Below are 21,412 nucleotides of genomic sequence, written 5' to 3'. Positions count from 1 at the left end.
CTTGTTCCGGGTGGCAGACTTGACCACAGCGCGAGGTATGCTTGAAATTTGCTGACAAGGAATCCGGTGGTGGCACTTTGTTCCCATTTGAATTTTACTACACTACCACTTGGCCTTTAACCAACTGAAGCAGCATCTTTCATTCGGCTCGAATGCTGATTCCGCGGTCTTTATCAGGATTTGGGCCTTATCAGCCGCCGGGGAACTTGATCTGGTCAGGGCCTCGTGCTGCCGCGATGGTACTTGGATTGGGAAGCTCAAGGCTTAGGCATTTCTGAAGCACGTTTAAAGGAAAAAAAAAACATTGAACTTGGTAGTCTGCTCACAAAGAGCAAAGATAAGGAGCCAGAGGGACAGAGGACCTTCCTGTAAGACGGGGCTGTGGAAAACCGAGGAGGTGATAAGCTAATTCACCCACCTCAGCGTAACACACCTGGATGGGGGCGAGGGAAGGCGCAGCAGCCTCGCGGCCCTGGAGTGTTTGATCCAAACCCCGGGGGCTGCGGTGGGGCCTCGTAGCCCCAAGGGCCCCTCGGGCCTGGTGAGACGTGCAGAGGGCTCGTGGCGAGGCTGCACACGCGACCCTGTAAACAGGAAAAAGTGTGAGCGTGGTAAAAGCTCGAGTTCAGCAGGAAGCTCGCCGCGCTGCCCTGCAGCTGTCAGCGGCGCCGGCTGGGGAGAGAACCGCTGCGGACCCAAACCGCAGCTGGGGAGCAACTGGGGGCTTAAATAATGCGGGGCCGGGGCTGCTCCGGGGCTCATCGGGGTCAGGGAGGTGCGAGCAGAGGGACAGGCGCGGAGGGAAGCCCGAGCCCGTTGAGTTCGCAGCGGTGTAAAGCAAGAACATCTCCTCCCAGTTCCCAGAAGTATGACACCATCCCAAAAAGAGAAAACATGTTCTTATGTGGGCAGGCTGCGGATCAGTTGTTTGCACATGCATTTTGCTGTGATTTCTTAATTTTGTTTTCTTTTTTTTTTTTTTTTGCCAGCACTCCCAGACTTTGTCCCTGTTTTTTTATTATTATTATTATTCCTTTTTCTTTTTTCTTCTTTTTTTGAAAATAAAATAGAAGAGGAAGGTGAAGCCACTCAGACAGTGTCCTAGAGTTATCGCTGGGGCTGTCTCTCCTGCTCGGCTCAGGCTGATCCAAGGAACAAGATGAAAGGAAACCTGTGCTGGTGCGAGATGGCAGCCGCTCCTGAAAAAGCCAGGCTCATTCCTCAGGTGACCTGCTGTGTGCCTGGGATTCGGAGGGGTCAGCAAAGAGTAGTTAATGATTGACCCTCTCGTGAAACCTACAGCACTTCATGTGGGAGAAAGGATGGCTTTAAACGTCCCCGGAACAGCCTGAACAAATCCCAGCGATGAGCTTGACATAAATGATTACCGAGGCTGCCTTCCTCTCACCTAAGCTCTGCCATTCTTTAAATAGTAACTCAAAACTACTAATTGGGCAGCAGAAATCCTGCTGCTGGCAGGGGAAGCGCTGTAAAAACAAGCAGTGTGCTCTTGTAATTGCTGATAAAGACTCGCAGCTCCTTCTGGCTGGTCGGTGAGACCGCGGGGAGCGTGCACGGACCCAACCTGGGCTGCTCACGTGCCGTGGTGGCACACGTGCACAACGTCCAAGGTGGACTTGGCAGGAGGATTTGGGGAGGGCACAGCCCTCGGCACAGGGACTGCCCTTCCCCAAAGCGCCACTGTGGATGTTGCCGGGCACGTAGGAGCTTTTCCCTGGCAGTGTGGCGTGCAGTGATCTGGAACAGGATCTGAGCCGTGATTGAAGGAAACGGCTGTTTGCCGTAGCCAGGCGTGTTGGGTAGGTGAGCAGCGAGGCAGGTTCTCTGCCCATTAATCTCCTCCTGTCCTTGTCACACGTTGCCACTCACTCCCCTTGCAGGTGACCTGCAGGCTCCCCGGCCAGGCACCTGCAGCCCCTCCAAAATTTTCTATTTTTGGCACCTCCCAGAGATTCCCCGGACGAGGAGGTGCCAAGGGCCGCTCGAATCCTTTCCATTACGCCTCGCTGGATCTTCCCTTGTTGCTCAGGGGCTGCTGCTATTTTCACAAACAATTTGTATTTCCACATAGCGCTGCTGCCTGGCCCCTCCTCGGAGCTGGCGGCCAGCAGCTGTAAACAAGGCGCTTGGTACAGGCACAGCCTGCAGTCGCTGCCCTGGTCCCAGCCCTCCTGGCAGCAGCAGGGCTGCAGAGGTGGCCAAGCCCCCTTCGCCGTTCCCCCCGGTGCTGTCGGAGGGCCTGCAGTCAGCAGGAGCACCCTGGGGTCACGCCGCGACCATACACACCCATATATTAACGTCAATTAATCTATTTCGGCTCCCAGTGCTGAATATTTCTGGTCTGAGATCCTCTTGTGGCTGTAAGGTCACTGCACTGCCCACGTCCCTTCGTCCACAGCTGAGCTGTGTCCGCACAGTGCTGACACAGGGAAATCACTGCTGTTTTGTCACTCTTCCCCCCCTCCCCAGCACGCCACCCCTCTTGTTTTTCTGACTTCAGCCTCGCACCACATCTGTTTCCTGTGAGCTTATCTCGGTGGAGAGCCCCAGAGCCTTGGTGCTTGGGGCGAAGCCCCGCACCTCCGCCTGCCGCGTGGAGATGCCGTGGGACGTTGGTGTGTGGGGTCCTGAGCCACAGCACGGGGAGATGGTGAAGGAAAGAGTGAAAGTGAAGAGATATAGATGTGGTGTGAAGCCACAGAGGCTCCCAGGTCTGTCCAGGACTGATTTGTAAGGATGTGACTCAAGTGCATCCTCCCCGCAGAAGGGATGCTGCTGCACGGGGCCTTTTGGGGACATATCTGTCACTTTGGCTACCCTTGGCTATCAGGGCAGGAGAAGGGCTGGATTAATTATCCACCAGGAGCAAACAGCAAAGGGAATGAGCAAACAGTCATTGCTTGCCACAGGCGGTTTGAGACCATCTTAGAGCTGTTTTTGGGGGCAACGTGAATGGAAACGCCTCACATCCTCCCCAGAGGGCTGGGAGGGGGCAGAGGAAGGATTGCAGGAGCTCGTAAGCCTCTGATAGCAGCGCCTGAATTCCTGCTCATACCTGGCGTCTGGAAGGTGGCCCGTGGTTTGTTTGCGATTGACACAGAGCCGGGAGGGTTGTTTTGGCAAGCAGGAGAGAAAAATGCCAGCTGGGAGAAGCAGGGTGAAACCAGTCACCGCCAGGGCTTGGGGGGAATGGGGTGGAAGGGAAGGAGACGTGGGATGGGGACATGGGGTGGCACGAGCAGCAGGGGAGAGCCTGACCATGAGCCACACCAAGGAGTGAGTGTCCTCGCTTGAATATTAGGAATATTAGGGGTTCCTGCTAATTAACCCCAGCACTGAGGATCTCAGGTCTCACTTCACACAGATGGTTACATAGGTGACTCCTCCCTCTAATCTTCCTTTAATATTGAATTTTGTCAGATCAATTATTAAATATGGAGGAGAGTGCTTTATGTCACTGGCTCGCTGCAGCAGTTTAAAAAAAAAAAAAAAAAAAAAAAGAAAGGCAAGTGCTTTGTCATACCAGCAAAGGTTACCGAAACGTCAGATAAGCGCCGGGTGAAGGAGGGGTGGAGCGCACCAAGGCTCTGGGTTAACAAAGTCTAAAGGCACCCACGTTGTTGGAGGAGACTTAAACCTTCTTGGGATGGGCTTGTGACAGGAGGGAAGGTGGCAAGAGCCGGTGAAATTGCTGCTGCAGAGAAAAGGGAACTTCTTTCTTTTTTCTTTTCTTTCTTTTTTTTTTTTTTTTTTTTCTCCCAGTCCTGTTTCTGTGTCTGTTACACAACGCCAGCTCTGCTCGGCGTGGGAGTCTGCCTGCGCAGTTCCTCAAGTCAAGAGCAGAAAGTCAGAGGTGTAACTGAGCCGTGTGGCCTAAAACCACTTGGAAAAAACACACACACACACAAAAATAATTACGGGGTCGAAGCTAAAGATGCCCCAACCCATTAATGACCGGCGGGGGCAGGTGAGCTGCCCGCCCCCCTGGGAGCAGGACAGCGCGGTGGCCGCTGCCTCCCCATCCCTCACAGGCCGAGGGCAGGAGGCTCGTCCTCCGAGCTCCGTGCCAGGCCTCGTCAGCCCGCCATCTGGACCCAAAATAGCCGCTTTGGCTGTGGTTATCACTTCCAGTTTAGTTCGGAAAAAATCCTTGATGGCACGCCAGTCCCGGATTAGGAGTACTTTAGGTTTTATCTCGGTCCCTTCCAGTCCTGCTGGGGCAGTGCCCTGTAACTTGTGTAGTTCTGTAAATTAATGGGGCTCTGTCCTCGGGTTGCTCTGCCCCGTCCTGAGGTTGTTGCCCTCCTGCTCCTTCTTCATGGGAGACTTGTTCCCAGGCGCCTGCGCACCCTTTGCTCCGAGCTGACCTCGTCAGCTGTCCCCTGTCCTTCTGCTCTGTTTCTCTCCCTTCTCCATTTCTGACTGATTGCAATCAAAATAATCGAGATAATTTCGGAGGCTCCTCTCTTCCCTGCCTGCCTCCAAGCCCTGTCCCAACACGCTGCAATGATGCTCCTTTATCGTCCCGTGCAGGAAACTCCACGGGCAGCCCTGAGGACGAGAACAGCACGGAGGCAGAGCACAAGTGGCCAACGTGCAACGCCCAGGACGAGATGCTGAACCTGGCCTTCACCATCGGCTCCTTCTTGCTCAGCGCCATCACGCTGCCCCTGGGCATCGTCATGGACAAGTATGGCCCTCGCAAGCTGCGGCTGCTGGGCAGGTCGGTGTCCCGGGCACCAGGGTGGGCTGAGGGGTGAATTCACACTTTATCAGAGGCTGAGGGGTGCAGTGCCTGTTGGCGTGTCCCTGAAACATCAGGAACCTTATGGGGGATTGGTCTGGGAGCTGCTGGCTGTGTATGGGGTGCCTGAGCAGCTCTGGGATGGTTTTGGCCAGCACTGGGCAGCACGATGAGTTGTTCCACAAGGGAAGGGCTTTGGGACTCCGTGTCCAAGCTTCTGCTCTCCAGCGTTGCTCCCTGCTTCCCGGCCAGATGGAGCCTGGAGGAAGAGCGGAGTCACTTGTGAGTCACAGCAGCTAGCTTTTCCCCTTCAGCTATGTCCTGAGAGGCGCAAAACCAAGATGTTACATCAGAGCTCGCAAGCTGGGGAGTTAACTCTGAGATAAACCCGTCCTGCCTGCCTTTTCTGGGTCCCCTCTGTGCCATGTGGTGTCTGCGCTGCTTTCTGTCCCCGATAACAATGTCACTCACAGCTCCTGCCGTGGCACGGGAGGATGTGGCTTGCTGGGCGCAGTGGGCCCCAGCGCTGCTGAGTTTTATAGCACTGAACTGTACCAAAACCAAACTGGCCTGTAGGCAGGGTGGGAAAAAGAAGGGCAAGCCTGACTCAGACCCTACCTGCGAGGAGCTGTGACCGCAGCTGGGTCACAGAACCGAGGCTGCTGCTGTCCTGGGTCACCTCGAGGGGATGACTGGGCAAGCTCCGTGCTGGAAAAGCAGCGGGGCATCTGGGTTCAGCAAGAGCTGTGCCAGAGCAGTGGGAGGGAATGTTGCTGCTTCAGCCCTTGTGCAAGGCTTCTCGGTAATCTGCGGGTATTTCCCTGGATTTTTGTTTCCAAATCGCCAGCTTCCTTACATAAATTATACAGCGCTGGCTTAACGAGGTGCTGAGGAGGGAGAGGGATGTGTAATTTATTGCACGTAAGGCCAGCCGGAGGACGCTCATGGTTTTGGTTCCCTTTCAGCGCCTGCTTTGCTGTGTCCTGCGTGCTGATCGCATACGGTGCCAGTAACCCCGACTGTAAGTAGGCATTTGGTGCTGAGTTTGGAGGGTTTTGGGGTTGCGGCCCAATTTTTGGGGTGCAGATGAACGTGCACGGAGCTGTGTGCTCCACGTGCAGCCCTGGGGTCTCGCTGGGGACACAAACCAAGGGTCTGCTGGCCTGGGAGGCTGTAAGTGCTTGGCAAGGGCCAGACGCCTGAGATAGCCAGGTCTCCCCCAGCTTTGCACTTGGCCAAGTGCTGTAAGGAGCAATTTCAAGCAAGTTCCTGGCTTTTCCAGGGTTGGGAAATGGGTAATAGCACACCACGTGTAATCTGCTTTCTCACTGGGGATGGCTGGAGCGTGCTCCTCAATACCAGATAGTGCGATGACACTTTGAACCCAATTCTTTCAAGTACAACTTGCTTCTGGGACCCATTCAGAGAAGCTACATCAGCAAGCCTGCTCCCTAGAGAAAAGCCCCTCTCTCGCTGTGTGGCCAGGGAGATGGGTGCTGGTGGGATGAGCTGGGCTGGAAGGAGTGTGGCACATCCCAAGGGTACTGGTCCTCTGAGGTTTGCACGTTGGGACCAAAGTCCTGATGGCACATTGGTCTCCTTTCCCTCCCCACCCCACTAAAGGCTCTTGAGCTTTTTTTATTCTGTTGCAGCTCTGTCTGTGCTGATATTCATTGCGCTGGCTCTGAACGGCTTTGGTGGGATGTGCATGACCTTCACATCGCTCACGGTAAGCAAAGAGTTACCATCTGACTCTTATTTTATTCCTTACTGTGGCTGTGAGCTGGGCTAGCAGGAAGGAACAAAGTGGATCTCTTGCCTGCGGCTCGGGTAGCACATGGCTCTGTTTGGAACAAAGGGTCAGTCACATTTTTACCTGAAAGGCTGGGTGTTAGCTGGTTAGTCTAAGGCTTTTTTTTCTCCGTTCCTTTATTACCTGCCTCTTGCATCTCAGATGGAGGTGAAAAAAAATAAGATTTTTTTTGGCTCAGGCTCAGATTGCTGTGTGCCTGTACACGCAGCGCCCAGTTTAGCTTTGACAAACAGAAGGGAGCATCAGGAGGGTGCAGAGCCCTCGCAGCAGGGCAGGACCAGCTTTTTGTGAGTGCTTTTTGCACCTCTTCCCTCCTGTTTTCCAGCACAAAAGTGTTGGCTCTTGGAAGGGTGAGAGTCCCTTCCAGGTTTCCTTAGAAAAGCCGAGCTGCTGAATGCCCCCGGCTCTGTCTGCGCAGCTGCGTGGGTCGCTTCAGTCCGTGGGTTGTGTTACAAGCACTGGTCAACAACCGTCAGCTGGGTCCCTGCGTTTTGGGGTTCGTGTTGCCTGGAGAGAGCAGCGGTATCGCTCTCCAAGTAGCTGCTTGATTTTCCACCTCATTACCCTTGTCAGTGTGGCTGAACCAGGGTCGGGTGGAAAGGCTCCTAGAAAAGAGCCTGGGAAGCACTGATTGAAAACTTCCTGATTTGGACCGCGTTACCTTGGGCTTGCTGTTAAAAGTTAAACTCGTAGTTAAGGTTACCTCTAATTTAACGTGGATTAGGCCCTGGCTGAACTCCTGAGACCTACATTTGGCAGAGACTGGGTTTAGAGATCACCGCGTGCGCTGCGATGTTGTTACTGCTGTTGCTTTCGTATTCAAAGCTTTCAAAAGTGTGTGCAGATGTCGGTCTCACGGCTCTATGTAATGTTCTTCACTGGAAGCCTTGGCCATGCTCCCAGAGAACTGTGGGGCAAATGTCATCCTGCCACGCTTCAAAAACAAGCAAGGAAGAGAGGAGCACATTGGTACCGCAGGGAGAGAGGAGAGGATTCCCATCCTGCAGCTGCCAGCTTTGGTTATTGTCTCTCCGGGTGGTTATTAAGGGGTCACAGATTATTTTTGAGCCACTGGTGATGATAGGAGGAAGGGCGAGGGTAGGGCTGAGACTGGATGTGCTGTACCGTGGCGTTTAGCAGCAGAAGAAATAAGCAAAGCCACTTATTAGCGCCCTCGTTAGCGAGCCAGTTTCACAGCACAGAGGAAGTACGGCTGCAGGAAAAAGGTCAAATCTTCCAAGAAGTGATCCAAGCCTCGGGGAGGGCTGGAGCGAGTGGCAGAGCTGTGAGTTCACGCGGGGAGACCGCAGGTACAGCCGGCTCCTCCAGGCAGCGGTGTGCGTTATGGGGAGCTGGGATGGCCTCGGGTCCAAATCCCCAAACCCAGGCACAAGTAGAGCTGCACGTGCCTCCGTGCAGAGGCATTTCAGCACCTGAGGTGTGTAAAAGTGATTAAAAACAGTCCAAAGTGTGAGGGAAGCACCTCACCTGCACCGCGACGTTGCTGTGGCCGGTGACTTATGAGCGCGTGTGTTTTGCTCACTGCCATGTCCCTGCTTGCGAGCCACGGTTCGTGCCTCGAGTCACCTTCCTTGGTGGCACGAGGATCTCTTGCAGGTCCCTTCCAGCCATGGCCCCCTGGGGATGAAGAGGGAGGGACGTGGGGAGGGCAGGTCATTGCGCAGGGGTGGTGAGCGGGAATTGGCACCTAGTGCCAAGTGGGCTCGTTCTGGCTGCCACTGGCTGCCGAGCATGCACGAGTCGAAGCAAAGTGACTTCCTCATCCAGCCAGCGACCTGGAACGCCCTAGGAAATGGGTCAAACCCACTGGTGCGTGAGCAGGTCCCGTGCCATCCCCGGGTGGCTGCTCGGTGGCAGGGTGGCCACCCCAGGTCCCCATGCGCCATGGTCAGGCGCTTTTTGGATGCTGGGGACACCCACAAGCTTGGGCACGGTGGGGTCTGATGGTCTTCTGCAAGAGTTTAGGGAAGGGGACAAACGAGACTGCAGCCCCACAAAGCTTGCCCCTTGGATTTGAAGGGTTTTTCAGCAACAAGTCCCTGGGGTTTGCCAGCAGTGTGTGGCACCCTGCAGGGCCGGGCCGCCTGCGCTGGGTGCTGCGGCTCGGGGAGGAGGGGGAGCAAGCAAGAGAGCGGCGGTGTTCCTGCTTCTGGGAACAAGGTCAGGCTGTGCCTGCTGTTAAAATGCAGAGGGGGAGATTTCTGCCTCGTGACTCGGTCTTAGCCAATATAAGGGGAGATTGGAAATGGAAACAGATCCGTATTGGTGGCTCTGACAGCAACACAGGAATCTGGCGCTGGTTCTGCTCCGGAGCTATTTCATGCAAAGAAATAAACATGTGTGATAAATTACCACAAAGAGCCTTTTATAGATTGTTTTCTGTCCTGTTTTCCTTTCAAAGAACTACAGCTGCTTTGCTCTTATTTTCTGCTGCAAACAGCGCCCTTTGGTCGGGGCGGGGGGGATCTCTGCATAGGGAACCTTCTCTGCTCGGAAATATTAGCAGTATTTAGGGCTCTGGGGTCTTTTGTTGGAGAATGGGAACAGGAATTTCCATATGCCTCGGACAAAGCGGGCAGTTTGTGGCTTTCCTGGAGAACAGATTTTTATTGTCTGTAATATTTCCAAATATACCTCCTGATAGGCAAACCAAAGTTTTCCAGTTCTCGGTCCCTTGACTTTTTTCCACTGTTCTTTCAAGAAGGAGGGACACTGGGCTTGGTAATGCCACTGTGGTGGTTTTTGCGGTGTCCTTTGCATAGGGACTGGCTCCAGGGAAAAGCTGAAAAATTGTAAAACTAATTGAAGGTTTTAAATCGCTATAGGGTAGATGAGGAGAAAATCATCTGCAAGAGGAAACGAGGAAGTGATTTTATCAGCTTAGGATTGCAAACCTGTAATAAAGGACTCCAGGAAAAAAATAGCTATGGTATGGCAAAATTCAGTTAGTATCTTTCAGACAGGGCATAAAGTTAATTATACATTGAGCATTATTGACCTTTAAACTGAAGACATAAGAGTTTCTTCATGGTAGATCTTCCGGAATTGAGACACCCGTACCAGAATAGGCAGAAATTAATGGAGGAGTCTGTTCGGGCCTGTAGGAGTAAGGTCAGATTGAGGATCAGATCTTTTTGGTGGCAGGAAAGCAAAGAGCCTACTTGCTCTGTGGTTTGGTTTGGTTTTGTGTTTTGATGTTTTTTTAATTATTATTTTCTTGTCCCTAGGGTTCATATTTTTTCCAGTGCTCACTGCTGTAAAGACAGCTGGAAAAATGGCTTAGTAAATATTGTATGTTAGTTTGGTAGGTGGTCTGCAGAGACCTGCACAGACATTGCCAGCGCTGGCACTGGCAGTCTGAGGGTTTTTATCTGGGTCTGGGCTATTTTTTCTTTGCCTCCCCTCTGTCCCCTCAGGTAGTCTCGGATTTCCTTTCCCCCCCAGAGCTCAGTGTTAGCAGTTGCAGTTGATAAGATCTTATCCAACCCAATGAATCTCCTCTATCCAATTTTCTTTAAGCCAGCCACTTGCTTGGTGCCAAATAGGATTTTAGGAAGCCTCAAGCCTTTCTAGGACTTGTGTCCCCACCGAGGCAAAGCAGACTCGGGTTTCCCAGACATGGCTGCTTGATTTCGGGTTTGCTCTAGGTCTCCGGTAGCCCCCGGAGCAGGAGGATCCACCTGGGAGCTGCTTGTCTGCTTATGAAAAAGGCCTTTTGTGATCTCTGGGGCTCCGGGGAAAAGCAGCCGGAGCCAAGAAGCAGCTGTGTTTGTGAGCTGCCCAGCAGCAGCAGCTGTTTGTTGTAATTTCTGGAGATTGTTTTAGGTCTGGGGCATTCGAGATGAAACAAATGCCCTGCCTGCTGACGGCGACCAGCCCCTGCAACCTGCAGCTATTTCGCTCTGCAGATGCAGTTTTCTGGGCTGTGTATTTTAGGCCAGCGCTCCCAGGGAGGGATTTTTGAGCCTGGTAACAGACCTTTGGATCCTTTGCCGTTTCCTGTCTGCAGCTCCTGAAAGCAGCCTGTTGGCAGCGCTCCCGGATGCGGGGATCTGGGGCTGGGTGTGGGGATCCTCGCCGCAGAGGAGCACGGTGTTTTCTGCCTCCTCCGTGCCTGCTCGGGGCTCAGCATCGGGCTCGGCGCATCGCTGCTGCTGTTCCTGGGCTGGGGTTATCCAAGGACCTGGAGGCTGCGCTGCATAGAAAGCTCTGCAGTGAGACAGGGAGAGATGATAAACAGCCAGATGGATCCCGGAGCATTCCTGCGCAGGAATACTTGTGCTGTAAACAGGCTGGTCCCACCGTGACACGAGCCAGATTCACTTGCCTTATATGCTGCTCCTGGGAAAGATGGATTTGTTTTCCAGCAGTGAAACGGGAATGCGATGAGAGCATGTGCTTGCTCAGGCTCCAATATTCTCTGAATCATTTTGTTCAGCTGTCTCTGAAAACAGATAAAACGCTGGTTAGGCTTTCGGTCCTAGAAGGCACCCACAGTGCCTGGCTTAGAGGCCCCCCGAGGCTGATGTGGTGATGATGCCCAAGTGAATTTGGGGGGAGTCGGTGACCGGAGAAGGGAGGCGGGAGGGCAATCTGGCTGCCTGAAGCAGAATCTCTGCCCACTGAGCAGCTTCAGGAGGTCACAGCTCAGCTCTCTGCACCCTACAACTTCATGGCTTCTCCCTGTGATTTTCAGCTAGCAGGCTGGTGTAGAAAAATGGGAAGTTCCTCCTTTCCCATGAGCGGGAAGGTCTCGGGGCTTTTTCTGCCTGCTCAGCTTTGCTTTCGGGTCCCGAGTGGAAACAAGGGTTGGAGAGGCAGTCTGGGGAGAGCTGCTGAGCTGGCTGAACTGCTGTGTGAGGTGCTCCTTGCTGCCCTGCTGAGAGCTTTGCTTTCCCAACAGCTCCTTGCAGAACCAGCCCCATCTGCTCTCGGCGGTGCCGTCGCACCCGATAGGAGCCGGGTCTCCCTTGCAGAGAGCCTGCCTGCACAGGGGGACCTAGCAAAGCAGTTCGTCTTTGTCCCTGTTCCTTCCTGTTATAACGGGAGCTTTCTGATCTACTGCACGGATCTGGGTGCTGACCCAAGGTGTGTAAGCAGTTCGAGGTGTCACGGGGTGTGTTGGGGATCGTTCAGCTCTCGCAGCCCATGTCTAGCAGCTCTTGCCTGGTGACTGGCAGAGAACTCAAGCGTGTATTTTTGGAAAGGAAAAGAGGTGGTGGCTGTAGCCTCAAGGAAAGGAACTCAAAGAAAGCACAAGGGCTGGAACAAACAATCCTGTGCTAAAGGTGACCAATGCAAAGCACGCTGTCAGTCTGGAAGGAAGCAGTATCGTTAAGCGCATAAATCTTGGATTGTGGACGTTCCCTGACACTGGAGACACCACTGCAACCTGCAGGGCACTATCCTGAAGAGATGAGCTGTTCTTGAAGAAAACTGGTTTCTTCGGGCTCTGGTAGCCAGAAGTCTTGATCCTAAATGCCAGTAGCTTCTCAAGAGAGCCTCCTTCCTTCTTTTTGCCTTGTTTTCCCTTCCCAACAGCAACCTGTTTCAACCGATTTTTCTCCCCCCCAGCTGCCCAACATGTTTGGTGACCTTCGTTCCACGTTCATTGCTCTGATGATTGGCTCCTATGCTTCCTCTGCTGTGACCTTTCCAGGAATCAAGGTGAGGCTGTGGGACCGTGACTCATTCCTGGTGCTGTTGTGCTGGGGTTTTGCACCATTTAGCAATAATGTGGAAAGAAAGGGACTAATTATTAAAGCACTTTTTTAGAGATGCTTTTACGAGATTCAGTTCCTGTTTAAAGACTTCCCAAGTGCCTGTCTCAAGAACTCAACGAATACTGTAAAGAGGATGGTCTGTTTGCTAACATGCTGTAAGATCTTAAGGGTGTTCAGTAAGGAAAAATGAATAGCTGATGATTACTTTTTAATTAAAGTCTGTTTTATTTTATATAAAAAATATCTCCAGGTATTATTTATATGTATTTTTAATACATGTGTGTACTTCATCTGTTTGATTGTCACCAATGGTTGGCTTTGAGCACTTCAGAGCTAGCAAACTGCATTGAGGGGAGAGAAGAGATGGTCACTTGGGCTGCCTTTGTGGTCCCTAGCGGTTCTGAACCAGTGACGGCTCGCTGCAGAGCTAGAGTAAGAGACAGAGTAAAAGAAGGCTCTTCTCAAGGGTGCAGGGAAGCTCCTGTTGGCTTTCCAAAGAGGAGGTCCTCAGTGAAAACCTTTGGGAGCCATTTGTGATACAGCTGCATGCCATTGCAGCTGGAGGTCCTGTTATCGCTGTAGTTGTTGCTAAAGATGTGCACGTACAGCTGTCTCCAAGCCTGCGTGTCACAGAACTGTCCTTTCTTACTGTTTGTGTTAAACCCATTTTAAATATAGTGTGTTCTTTTCCACAACTTCCTTTCAGATGATATTCTAAGAATATCGAAGATCTTTCTGCTCTTACAGTGAAAACCATATTTCCTTGTGCTTTGTAGGTTATCTATGACTTTGGGGTCTCCTTCATCCTCATTCTGCTCGTGTGGGCAAGCTGTGCAGGGCTGGTTTTCCTCAACTGTTTTTTCAACTGGCCACTGGAGCCTTTCCCTGGACCAGAAGACATGGACTATACGTAAGCATCATCTAGATTAGCCCCGGGGGCTAATCCCATTCTTAATTCTCTAGAAAGTGGTGGCACAGCAAATATAGAGGAGTGGGCAGGGAATTCCTTTGCGTGTTGTTTATTGCTGCCACTTCTTCCGAGGCTGAGGATTTATGTCTGCCATTAGATTTTTATCTCGAGTGGTGAATATCTGTGGAAAGTTGAACCTTCAAAGCATAGGAGTCATGAAGAAAACAATCTGCCAGAAGCAATAAGCATTTCTATACTGACCTACACCAAACTGGCCCAGGGCCTATATCTCTGCATCCAGACCCATTTGTAGGTTTGTAGATGAAACTAGTGCCATGAATCCACACGTAGGCTGATTCCTGCAACTCTGCTGCTTCTGATTCCCTACCCTGTGTTGCAGCTCTCATTCTCGTTACTTCCCAACAGGGTGAAAATAAAGTTCAGCTGGCTGGGATTTGACCACAAAATCACCGGGAAGCAGTTCTACAAGCAAGTCACAACCGTGGGGCGCCGCCTCAGCGTGGGGAGCTCCATGAAGGGCCCCAAGGAGCTGACAGCCTTGCAAGAGAACAACAAGCTCTGTTTGTCCACGGTGGACCTCGAAGTGAAGTGCCAACCCGACAGCTCAGGTGTGGTTCCCTTGGTGCCCCGGGGATGCTTGCACTGGCAGAAGGCCGACGGCCTCTCTGCTCTGCTCCAGACCTGTTTTTATCAGATAGTGTGATACGTAATCCATACGCTGCCAGGGCCATGTGCCAGCCACTGTTATCTAAATACAAGTTTAGTTATATAAGAGATCCTGTTAGTGTATGCCTGCCTAAACACATGATATGCCATTGCCAGTGGTGGGGACAACATCACGGGTACGGGTCTGGCTGCAGAAGGACAGCGCGGTTGGTCACCGCCACCTCTTAGACCGACTGCTGCCATCACCAAGCCTTCCTTCCCCAGGGGTGTGGGAAAAGTAAATGGCTTGAAGTTTCATTTTCACTCTAATCCACAGAATTAGGTGAGGTTTCCTCACTCCAGTTAGTGTTAGCCAAACTCCCAGCAGCTATCGCCACTCATTAAGGATGTTTGTAAGGCACTAGACAGTTGCTACCAGTAAATCTGGAGCTGCCACAGGCACACTGTGTTGCAATGACCAGCCAGAAAACCTGCTAACCACAGCCTCTTCTGAAAACATGCCCATCTAGAAGGGTATATTACCTTCCTCAGCGACCCTCTTATTCCTTCTGCAGCTGCTCCCTCCTTCATGAAGAGTGTCTTCAGTCCCATCTTGCTGCTCAGCCTCATCACCATGTGTGTCACTCAGCTGCGGCTCATCTTCTACATGGGGGCCATGAATACCATCCTTGAATTTATGTCTGGAGATGAAGATCAAGGTAAGGGAACCTAGAGGCTTTTATCTGCTTCCTTGGAACGGGAAGCTGACCCAGACTCGGTCCTTGCAAGAGGCCTGATTACTCAGCAAATACACCATGTACGGCACTTACTGGTGTCAGAGTGCGGCCAGCAGCTGCTGGTAGGGTCTAGTGGAGGGCTGGAACTGGCCCAGGATGGAGGGACCGGCACTTGAATGTCAAGCTAATTTTAGCCCGGTGTCTTTTTAAATACTATTCGTTGCTATTCCTCCAGATAACTTGTTGAAAGTAGCCTCTCAGGATGGACTGTGATAACTTTATTTTTTTTTTTGTCACTGGGAAACCTATTTCATCAGGTATTTGCTTTGCTTATCCTAAGCAAGCACAAAGTGCAGAGCAGCTGACTCTCATGACTAATGGTTGGACTAGGTGTCTCGTCCCAAACAGGGGTGGGAGAAGTGAAGTCATTGCTGTTTTGTGCAGCTTGGTGTGAGCTGGGGAGGCTCAGGGGTGCTCGCTGCGCTGGACTCGGCTGTATTTATAGCTCTGATTCAGTACATGGAGCAAACAGGAAAGAGTACATTAGTTTACTGTTGTTGAAAATACCCGGGATTGCAAAACAAGACTTGGCCCTTTTTTTTTTGTTTCTGTCCTCTGTAGTAAGATCCAGTTTGAACTTGTTAAATCTGGATTGCATGAAGCTGATAAATCAAGAGGCACTCCTCTGAAAACAGGAGTGAGCTCTGGGGGAGGGAAGGAAACTCCAAGTGCCCTGGCATTCCCTGAATTGCTTTGTTTCTTGAGCCTCTGACAGCCTGCAGCATTCAGCTCTTTATCTCCTGGCTCAAGAGCCAATTTAGACATTAAACAGTAAACAGGACAAACTTCACGCTGCCTACCTTTCCCAACGCAGCTCACTTTTCTGCTTACCTTGTAACTCTTTTGCTCTGATTTTTTCCCTTTTTTTTTTTTTTTAATCCTGGCTTGCTCTAGTTATTCCCCCCCTTTACCCCAGTATTTTAGGATTAATATTAACTATTTATGCTGCCAATTCTGTTTAGATCAAGTTCTGTACTTGAAAAAAAGGATTGTGCCTCTTGGGTGACTTGTTTTTCTGTGCCACCTTTGAGATTTCTTCCCATTTTTCCCCTCCTCCCCCCGAAAGCAGCCTGGGCTCGCAGTGCAATCGGCTGTCTTGGTGTTTCCATGGCATCAGCAAAACAGTGGTATTGTCTGCTTGCAGCAGCGTCAGGCTGCGAGAGCAGTTCCAAGACACGTGCAGATCCCTAGAAATGTAATCTGTGTGCATCAGGAGAGGATGGGATGCTTCTTCCTCCGATTTCTCGCTCCCCTCGCTGTTGTTTACTTGCATGTGATTTATTTAGAGAGCTCCCCCCACCTGCAGCTGCTCTCTGGAGCACTCAGCAAGGGAAGCAGAGGGTTGAGTCACTCCTGCAAGTGTTGTTATGGTCAAAGAGAACTTAAATATACCTGGAAACAGAACAGGAGAGAAGGACGTGGGGGAAATCAGTGAGTGTGAAGTCTTGAAGCTGCAGTGAGGCACCGTGTCCTTAGAAGTCCTGCTTCCCGTGCATATTAGGATGGTGACTTAGACCTGCTGTGAAGCCTAGAGGTGGAAAAAGCAGTCAGCCTGTGGCTGCCTGTCTTCTGCAGCCCCCCAAAAGATGGAGGGGGGAAGCTAGGGCCTTCAGCAGCCTTCTAAATGACTGCTTAATTTTGTTGTAGGAAGGCAGGAGAGTAGAGCTGCTGTGTTTGGGACTTGAAATTTCACTGCATCTTTCAAAAATTGCCACCTTCCTTCCAAACCTGGTAATATTCGGAGACCTTTTGTAGAGCCAGGGTGGGTGGAAGACTCAGCTGTGATGAGGTCCTTGCTCAGGATAGTTTGAGGCGATGACATGTACAACAGTGGATGCAAAGGATTGTGCCTGTGTACAAACCCCTTCTGTTTGCTCTACTTCTGCCGTACCTGCTGGTATTTGCTAGACATTGTTCTCTTTCATCCTGAGGAAAGAACAGTTTTTAAGATGATTGATAAATTGAGAAAACTCGGTTCCTGTAGCAAACACAATCCTTCCTTCTCTTCTCTCACTGTCCCTATAAACTTTCATTCCCTGCCTGAATTTGGCTTCTGCTCTCGGTGTTTAGAGCCCAAGATTAAGTGCTCAGAATAGCATGGAGAGACAAAGCTTGACAGCGTGACTCGCTTCTTACCCTCTATTAAAAAATAACCAGACAAGAGCAAATCAGCTTCAGGAGTGTTTGTAGAGGGTGATGCCACCTGTCTCTTTTGGCTCCGGCAGTTGTTATCATGAGATGGGATGTGAGGCCACATCAGGGCTTGCTTGTCTGGAGGTAAGGGGGGCAGGAATGTGAGTTCAGAGGTTGGAGCTGGAAGTTCCTCTTGCAAGGACCTGGCCAGCAGCTGGAGCCAGGAAGGGGTAACCTGGTGCCAGGCCTGGGCACCACGAGGCAGCCCTGATGGGGTTTGCTACAACTGTATAGGAGTGAAAAGCTTGTCGGGAACTTCTCTCAATTACTACCATGATTTTGGTATTTTGATATGGTTGTAATGCTTTGGAGAGCTCTAGAAATGTGTCGTGAGGGACAAACTCAAATTCAGTTTGGCTGTGTTTTGCTTACAGTGCTGTAAATTGTGAGGACTCTGTGCTGAGATGGGCAGTTTCAGAATCACATCCTTATTTCAGAGCTGTGGTACGCTGTGACTCACCAGCCCTTCTGCGCGATGCCTTCAAATCCCTCACGTGGGCTGCAGAGAGGAAGTGGAAAAAGCATTGTGGGGTGGGGGAACTATAAAGAACAGCAGGGGAGGGTCTCTTCTAAGTCTGCTGGCATCAGCTTTCCCCTAGAGAGCTGTGTAGACACTTGTCCCATGTTTAACACGTCGGGAATTTTCATCAGTTTCAAGTTTTAATGATTGCTCTCAGGTGCTGTATTTCTTGCTGTATTTCCCTCCATGTACACATTTCCAAACTCATCTATTCTGCACAAAATGGGTTAGACTTCACCTTCCCAGCCTGGCTTGTCCTTGCTGGAGCATCTGAGCAGGAGAAGATGCAGCTGGAGCTCACAGCAAGGAGAGGAGATGACTAAGGCATCTCCTGTTACTGCTAGGGTACTACTTGGACTGACACTTTTTTAAAAACCTATTTTTTTTTTCCTGCAGTGAGCCTCTACACTTCCATTTTTGGGGTGCTACAACTGCTGTGCTTGCTGACAGCACCTGTGATCGGGTACATCATGGACTGGCGGCTGAAAGAATGTGATGATGGCTCAGAAGAGAACGAGGAGAGCAACGCTGAGCAGTGCGTAGTGTGCGCCACTCGGGACATGTAGCCACAAAGCAGGCTCCCTGTGTTTTGTGATAGAAGACCAAAAAGAATATTGGTCCATCAGTATAGAAAACAGAGCCTGAAGGAAGACTTGATCACTTGATAATTGCAAAGAGGAAAGCATCTTCCATGTCCACTAAGATCAGTCAAGAGGAGCAAATTTAAGTTGTAGCAAGGAGGCTCAGACTTTCCTTCTAGTGTAACGGTAAAAGTAACAGCAACAGCACTTATTGCCCAAATGTTCCTCAGTTTCCACTGATGGAGATCCCACCATCTCCCTAGCCAGACCCCTAGCCAAATGGTTTAGAGTTGATGTGAGACGTGAAGAATCTTGCTGTGAGTTTCAGTAGCTGCTGGAAGTGCTTTTTGTAACACGGGTTTTGCTATTGTTCCAGAGGTGAAAAGAAGAAGAAAAAACGCGATCGTCAGATCCAGAAAATCACCAATGCCACCAATGCCTTTGCATTCACAAATGTCCTGCTGGTTGGATTCGGAATCACCTGTCTCATTCCTAATCTACCATTGCAGGTGAATAGATCAAACGGATGGGTGTGCTGAAGGGGCTGGCAAAGTGCTAGACAGGACGGTGCTGGGAGCTCCTGCAAACCAGCAGAACCAGCTGATGGCAGGAGGGCTTGCTGGCACCACTGGGAGACCTCTGTGCTGCTTTGGGAACCCCAACCTTAATGCTGAAACAAAGAATGCCAGCAGTTTACACACCTTGAGATAACCTAAAGAAGCAACTACAGTTAAAACGTCAGTTGACCTGCAGTTTATACCCACTTGGAGTTTGTGCAGCTGAGCTCTGTAACCACAAATACTTTCCTACTGAGATCCTCTTAGCAGTGCCCATGCATTTAACCTGGGCTTGCTTTAAGCTGCTGACTGTCAGGAAATTTGCTGTAAGAAGCGTGACGCCGATGTATACAGCAGGTTATTTCTGCATCAGAAGCTATGCCCAGTGGTACTCGTGGGATTATAAACCTGTTAAAATATTTATTTTGTGGCACCACCTGTTTTTGGCAGGGGAGTTCAGTGATTTTATGCCATACTCAAACATGCCTTGATGACGTAGGCAAGCAGACGTCATCTGCTCATACTTGCATATTGTCTGCAATAACTTGTGGAAAATTAACTAAATTGGCCATGGGCTCAATAAAAAAACAGTATCATGACCCTGGCTCCCGTTTGCTGGGAACACGTCCTTGCAGCAGTGCCATCTACATTTTTTTTTTTCCTTGTGCCAACCTTCAGGCTTAGGTTCTGTGCTGCTCAGTCCCCCCTTTGTACTAGAAAGGAGAATACCTTTAAGGAATGGTTGTGGGTTAGCATCTGGCACACCTTGGCACCTCGCACCTGATGTTTTCTGCTTCTCTTTCCAGATTCTTTCCTTCATTTTGCACACAATCGTGAGAGGATTTATCCACTCAGCGGTGGGAGGCCTCTACGCAGCTGTGTAAGTCTCTGCTCACCTATAGCATGTGGCTGGCCAGATAAACTGGTTTGGGGTGACAAGCTGCCCAGGTGAGAGGGAGATCAGGAAGTGAAGTCTTTGCGGTCAGAGGGGAATAATGATGCAACTTGTTTCCCCAGCCACTGCTGGGCATGCCAGTAGCTGGACTGAAGTCCTAGTTGATGCTTTCCCTGCTCAGAAACAGCTTACCCCTTTGGCATAGCTACTGTGAGGAGTCAGGCACAGCTGTATACGGGCTGCGGGTGAGACTAGGCTATTGACACTGAGGTTATATTGTAAGAATTCAAGGCTTTTTTTGTCTTATAATGAGTAGCTATGTGCATGGGTCCAGGTAAAACATTAACATAATTGAGTACATTGCTGCTGGTCTGCTCTGAAATTACACTGGTAAAGCATTGCTCAAGATGCCATTAGTGAAGCCTACTCCCGTTCCCAGGATGGATCACGCATCTTGTTTCCAATTATCAAAGTTATCGATAGCTGAATCTAAATGCTCTCTTCCTTAGTAAGCAATGTTTTTCGTTTTGAAAACAGCTCTGCCCCTCTGTCCTGACTGGCTGGACAGAGGGATGGAAAGAAGCTGTTTTCTTTCAGAGAATCACAGGATTGTTGAGGTGGGAAGTGACCTCTTGAGACCATCTAGTCCTGCCCTCATGCTCAGGCGGGGTCAGCTAGAGCAGGTTGTCTAGCACTGCATCCACTTGGGGGTTGAATATCTCCATAGATGGGGCTCCCCAGGCTCCTTCTGTGAAAGGTTTTGGTCCCAGTGTCTGGGGAATCCAGACTAGGAAACCCATCTGAGGCTCTGCTTCAAAAATACATAACTTCTCAGCTCCATAGCAGCTAGAAGCAAAATATATTTGTCCTGGGCAAAGTAAATGCCTGTTGGTGTACATATCAGCTTGTATGTAAACTAACCCTCTTTGACCATTGCAACTCTCTCCAACTTCTTGGAGCGAGGTATTTTTGGTTTGAATGTGACTTCTTCGAGTGTTGGAAGGTTTTAATCCATTTTTCTTTCTAAGCTTAGTTTAACGTGACCTTTTTTAAACCCTGCTCAGTTGTGAAAAGAGACAGATGTTAGACTGTTCCTGAGATTTATTTTTCCATTAGTAGTATCTGATATTCAGCACTTTCCAGTCAACAGTATTGTTTAATTTGACATGGGATCAGACTTGTCCTCTAAAAAGGAAAACACACGCTAACCTGTTGTGCAGGTTTCACTCACTTCTAAAGGGAGCAAATTATTATGGCCAGATGAAAATGATTGCATAGCTGCAAATGCTGTCATCTGGATAAAGAGGCCATGCTTTTAACTAGTAAATGTCAACACTCTTCTCCCTTTGCAACAGGAGTAGTAGCTGGATAAGCACTTCCATCTGTCTTACGGTACAACTGCAAAACAAAATAAGTGCTGGATCTGGTATTTCTTAAGTCTGAGAATTCAGGATGAGAATGGTCTGGAGAGGAAGCCTCTGGCCCCATCACCAGATGGATTCTGGTCTAGAGAGCACTGTGCTCACCACCAAGTAAAACTAAAAACCCTAGGATAAGTGAGAGTTGTGCGTAAGTCCAGGAGAGAGTTGTTCTTCGTATTGTGCCTCTCTCGGGACTGTGCTCTGTTGTGTTAGTCTGCTGGGAATGTAACTTGATCGGGGTGATGTGAACAGTCAAGGTGACGTATAATAATGCTGTTGCTTTTTTTGTTGACAGATACCCCTCTACTCAGTTTGGCAGCTTGACAGGGTTGCAGTCGTTGATCAGTGCCCTTTTCGCCCTTCTGCAGCAGCCTCTGTTTATGGCATTGACAGGACCTTTGGAAGGAGACCCTCTCTGGGCAAGTTCTTCTCAAATTTAATATGCAGGCTCGGTGGCGAAAATGTTTTGGGCTCATTTCTTTGAAAATAAAAGCACTCCTGTGCATGGACCAAGGCTATAAACAGCAGGAATTTTGCATGTCTCTTAGTC

At 50.4% G+C, this 21,412-nt stretch overlaps 1 protein-coding gene and 1 long non-coding RNA gene across 2 annotated transcripts in view; one reads left to right on the top strand and one right to left on the bottom strand.

Moving 5' to 3' along the window:
- The window catches only part of SLC43A2 (solute carrier family 43 member 2), a 32,378-nt gene that overhangs the window by 4,386 nt on the left and 6,580 nt on the right, over nucleotides 1-21,412 (top strand). The window contains exons 3-13 of the mRNA XM_084493162.1: nucleotides 4,555-4,744; nucleotides 5,731-5,786; nucleotides 6,418-6,494; nucleotides 12,174-12,266; nucleotides 13,099-13,232; nucleotides 13,659-13,861; nucleotides 14,474-14,617; nucleotides 17,805-17,943; nucleotides 18,366-18,498; nucleotides 19,353-19,426; nucleotides 21,158-21,281. Of these exons, the coding sequence (XP_084349288.1) occupies nucleotides 4,555-4,744; nucleotides 5,731-5,786; nucleotides 6,418-6,494; nucleotides 12,174-12,266; nucleotides 13,099-13,232; nucleotides 13,659-13,861; nucleotides 14,474-14,617; nucleotides 17,805-17,943; nucleotides 18,366-18,498; nucleotides 19,353-19,426; nucleotides 21,158-21,281 (1,367 nt within the window). The remainder of the gene's footprint in view (nucleotides 1-4,554; nucleotides 4,745-5,730; nucleotides 5,787-6,417; nucleotides 6,495-12,173; nucleotides 12,267-13,098; nucleotides 13,233-13,658; nucleotides 13,862-14,473; nucleotides 14,618-17,804; nucleotides 17,944-18,365; nucleotides 18,499-19,352; nucleotides 19,427-21,157; nucleotides 21,282-21,412) is intronic.
- Nucleotides 9,532-12,163, bottom strand: LOC311421371. The gene is made up of 3 exons (XR_014684823.1): nucleotides 10,927-12,163; nucleotides 10,578-10,808; nucleotides 9,532-9,697 (listed from the first exon to the last, which is right to left on the bottom strand). It is a non-coding gene; the product is annotated as an uncharacterized lncRNA (long non-coding RNA).

This window comes from Aythya ferina (genome assembly GCF_964211825.1).
Source record: "Aythya ferina genome assembly, chromosome: 19".
NCBI classification, from domain to species: domain Eukaryota; kingdom Metazoa; phylum Chordata; class Aves; order Anseriformes; family Anatidae; genus Aythya; species Aythya ferina.
This window is presented reverse-complemented; position numbering and strand designations above follow the sequence as displayed.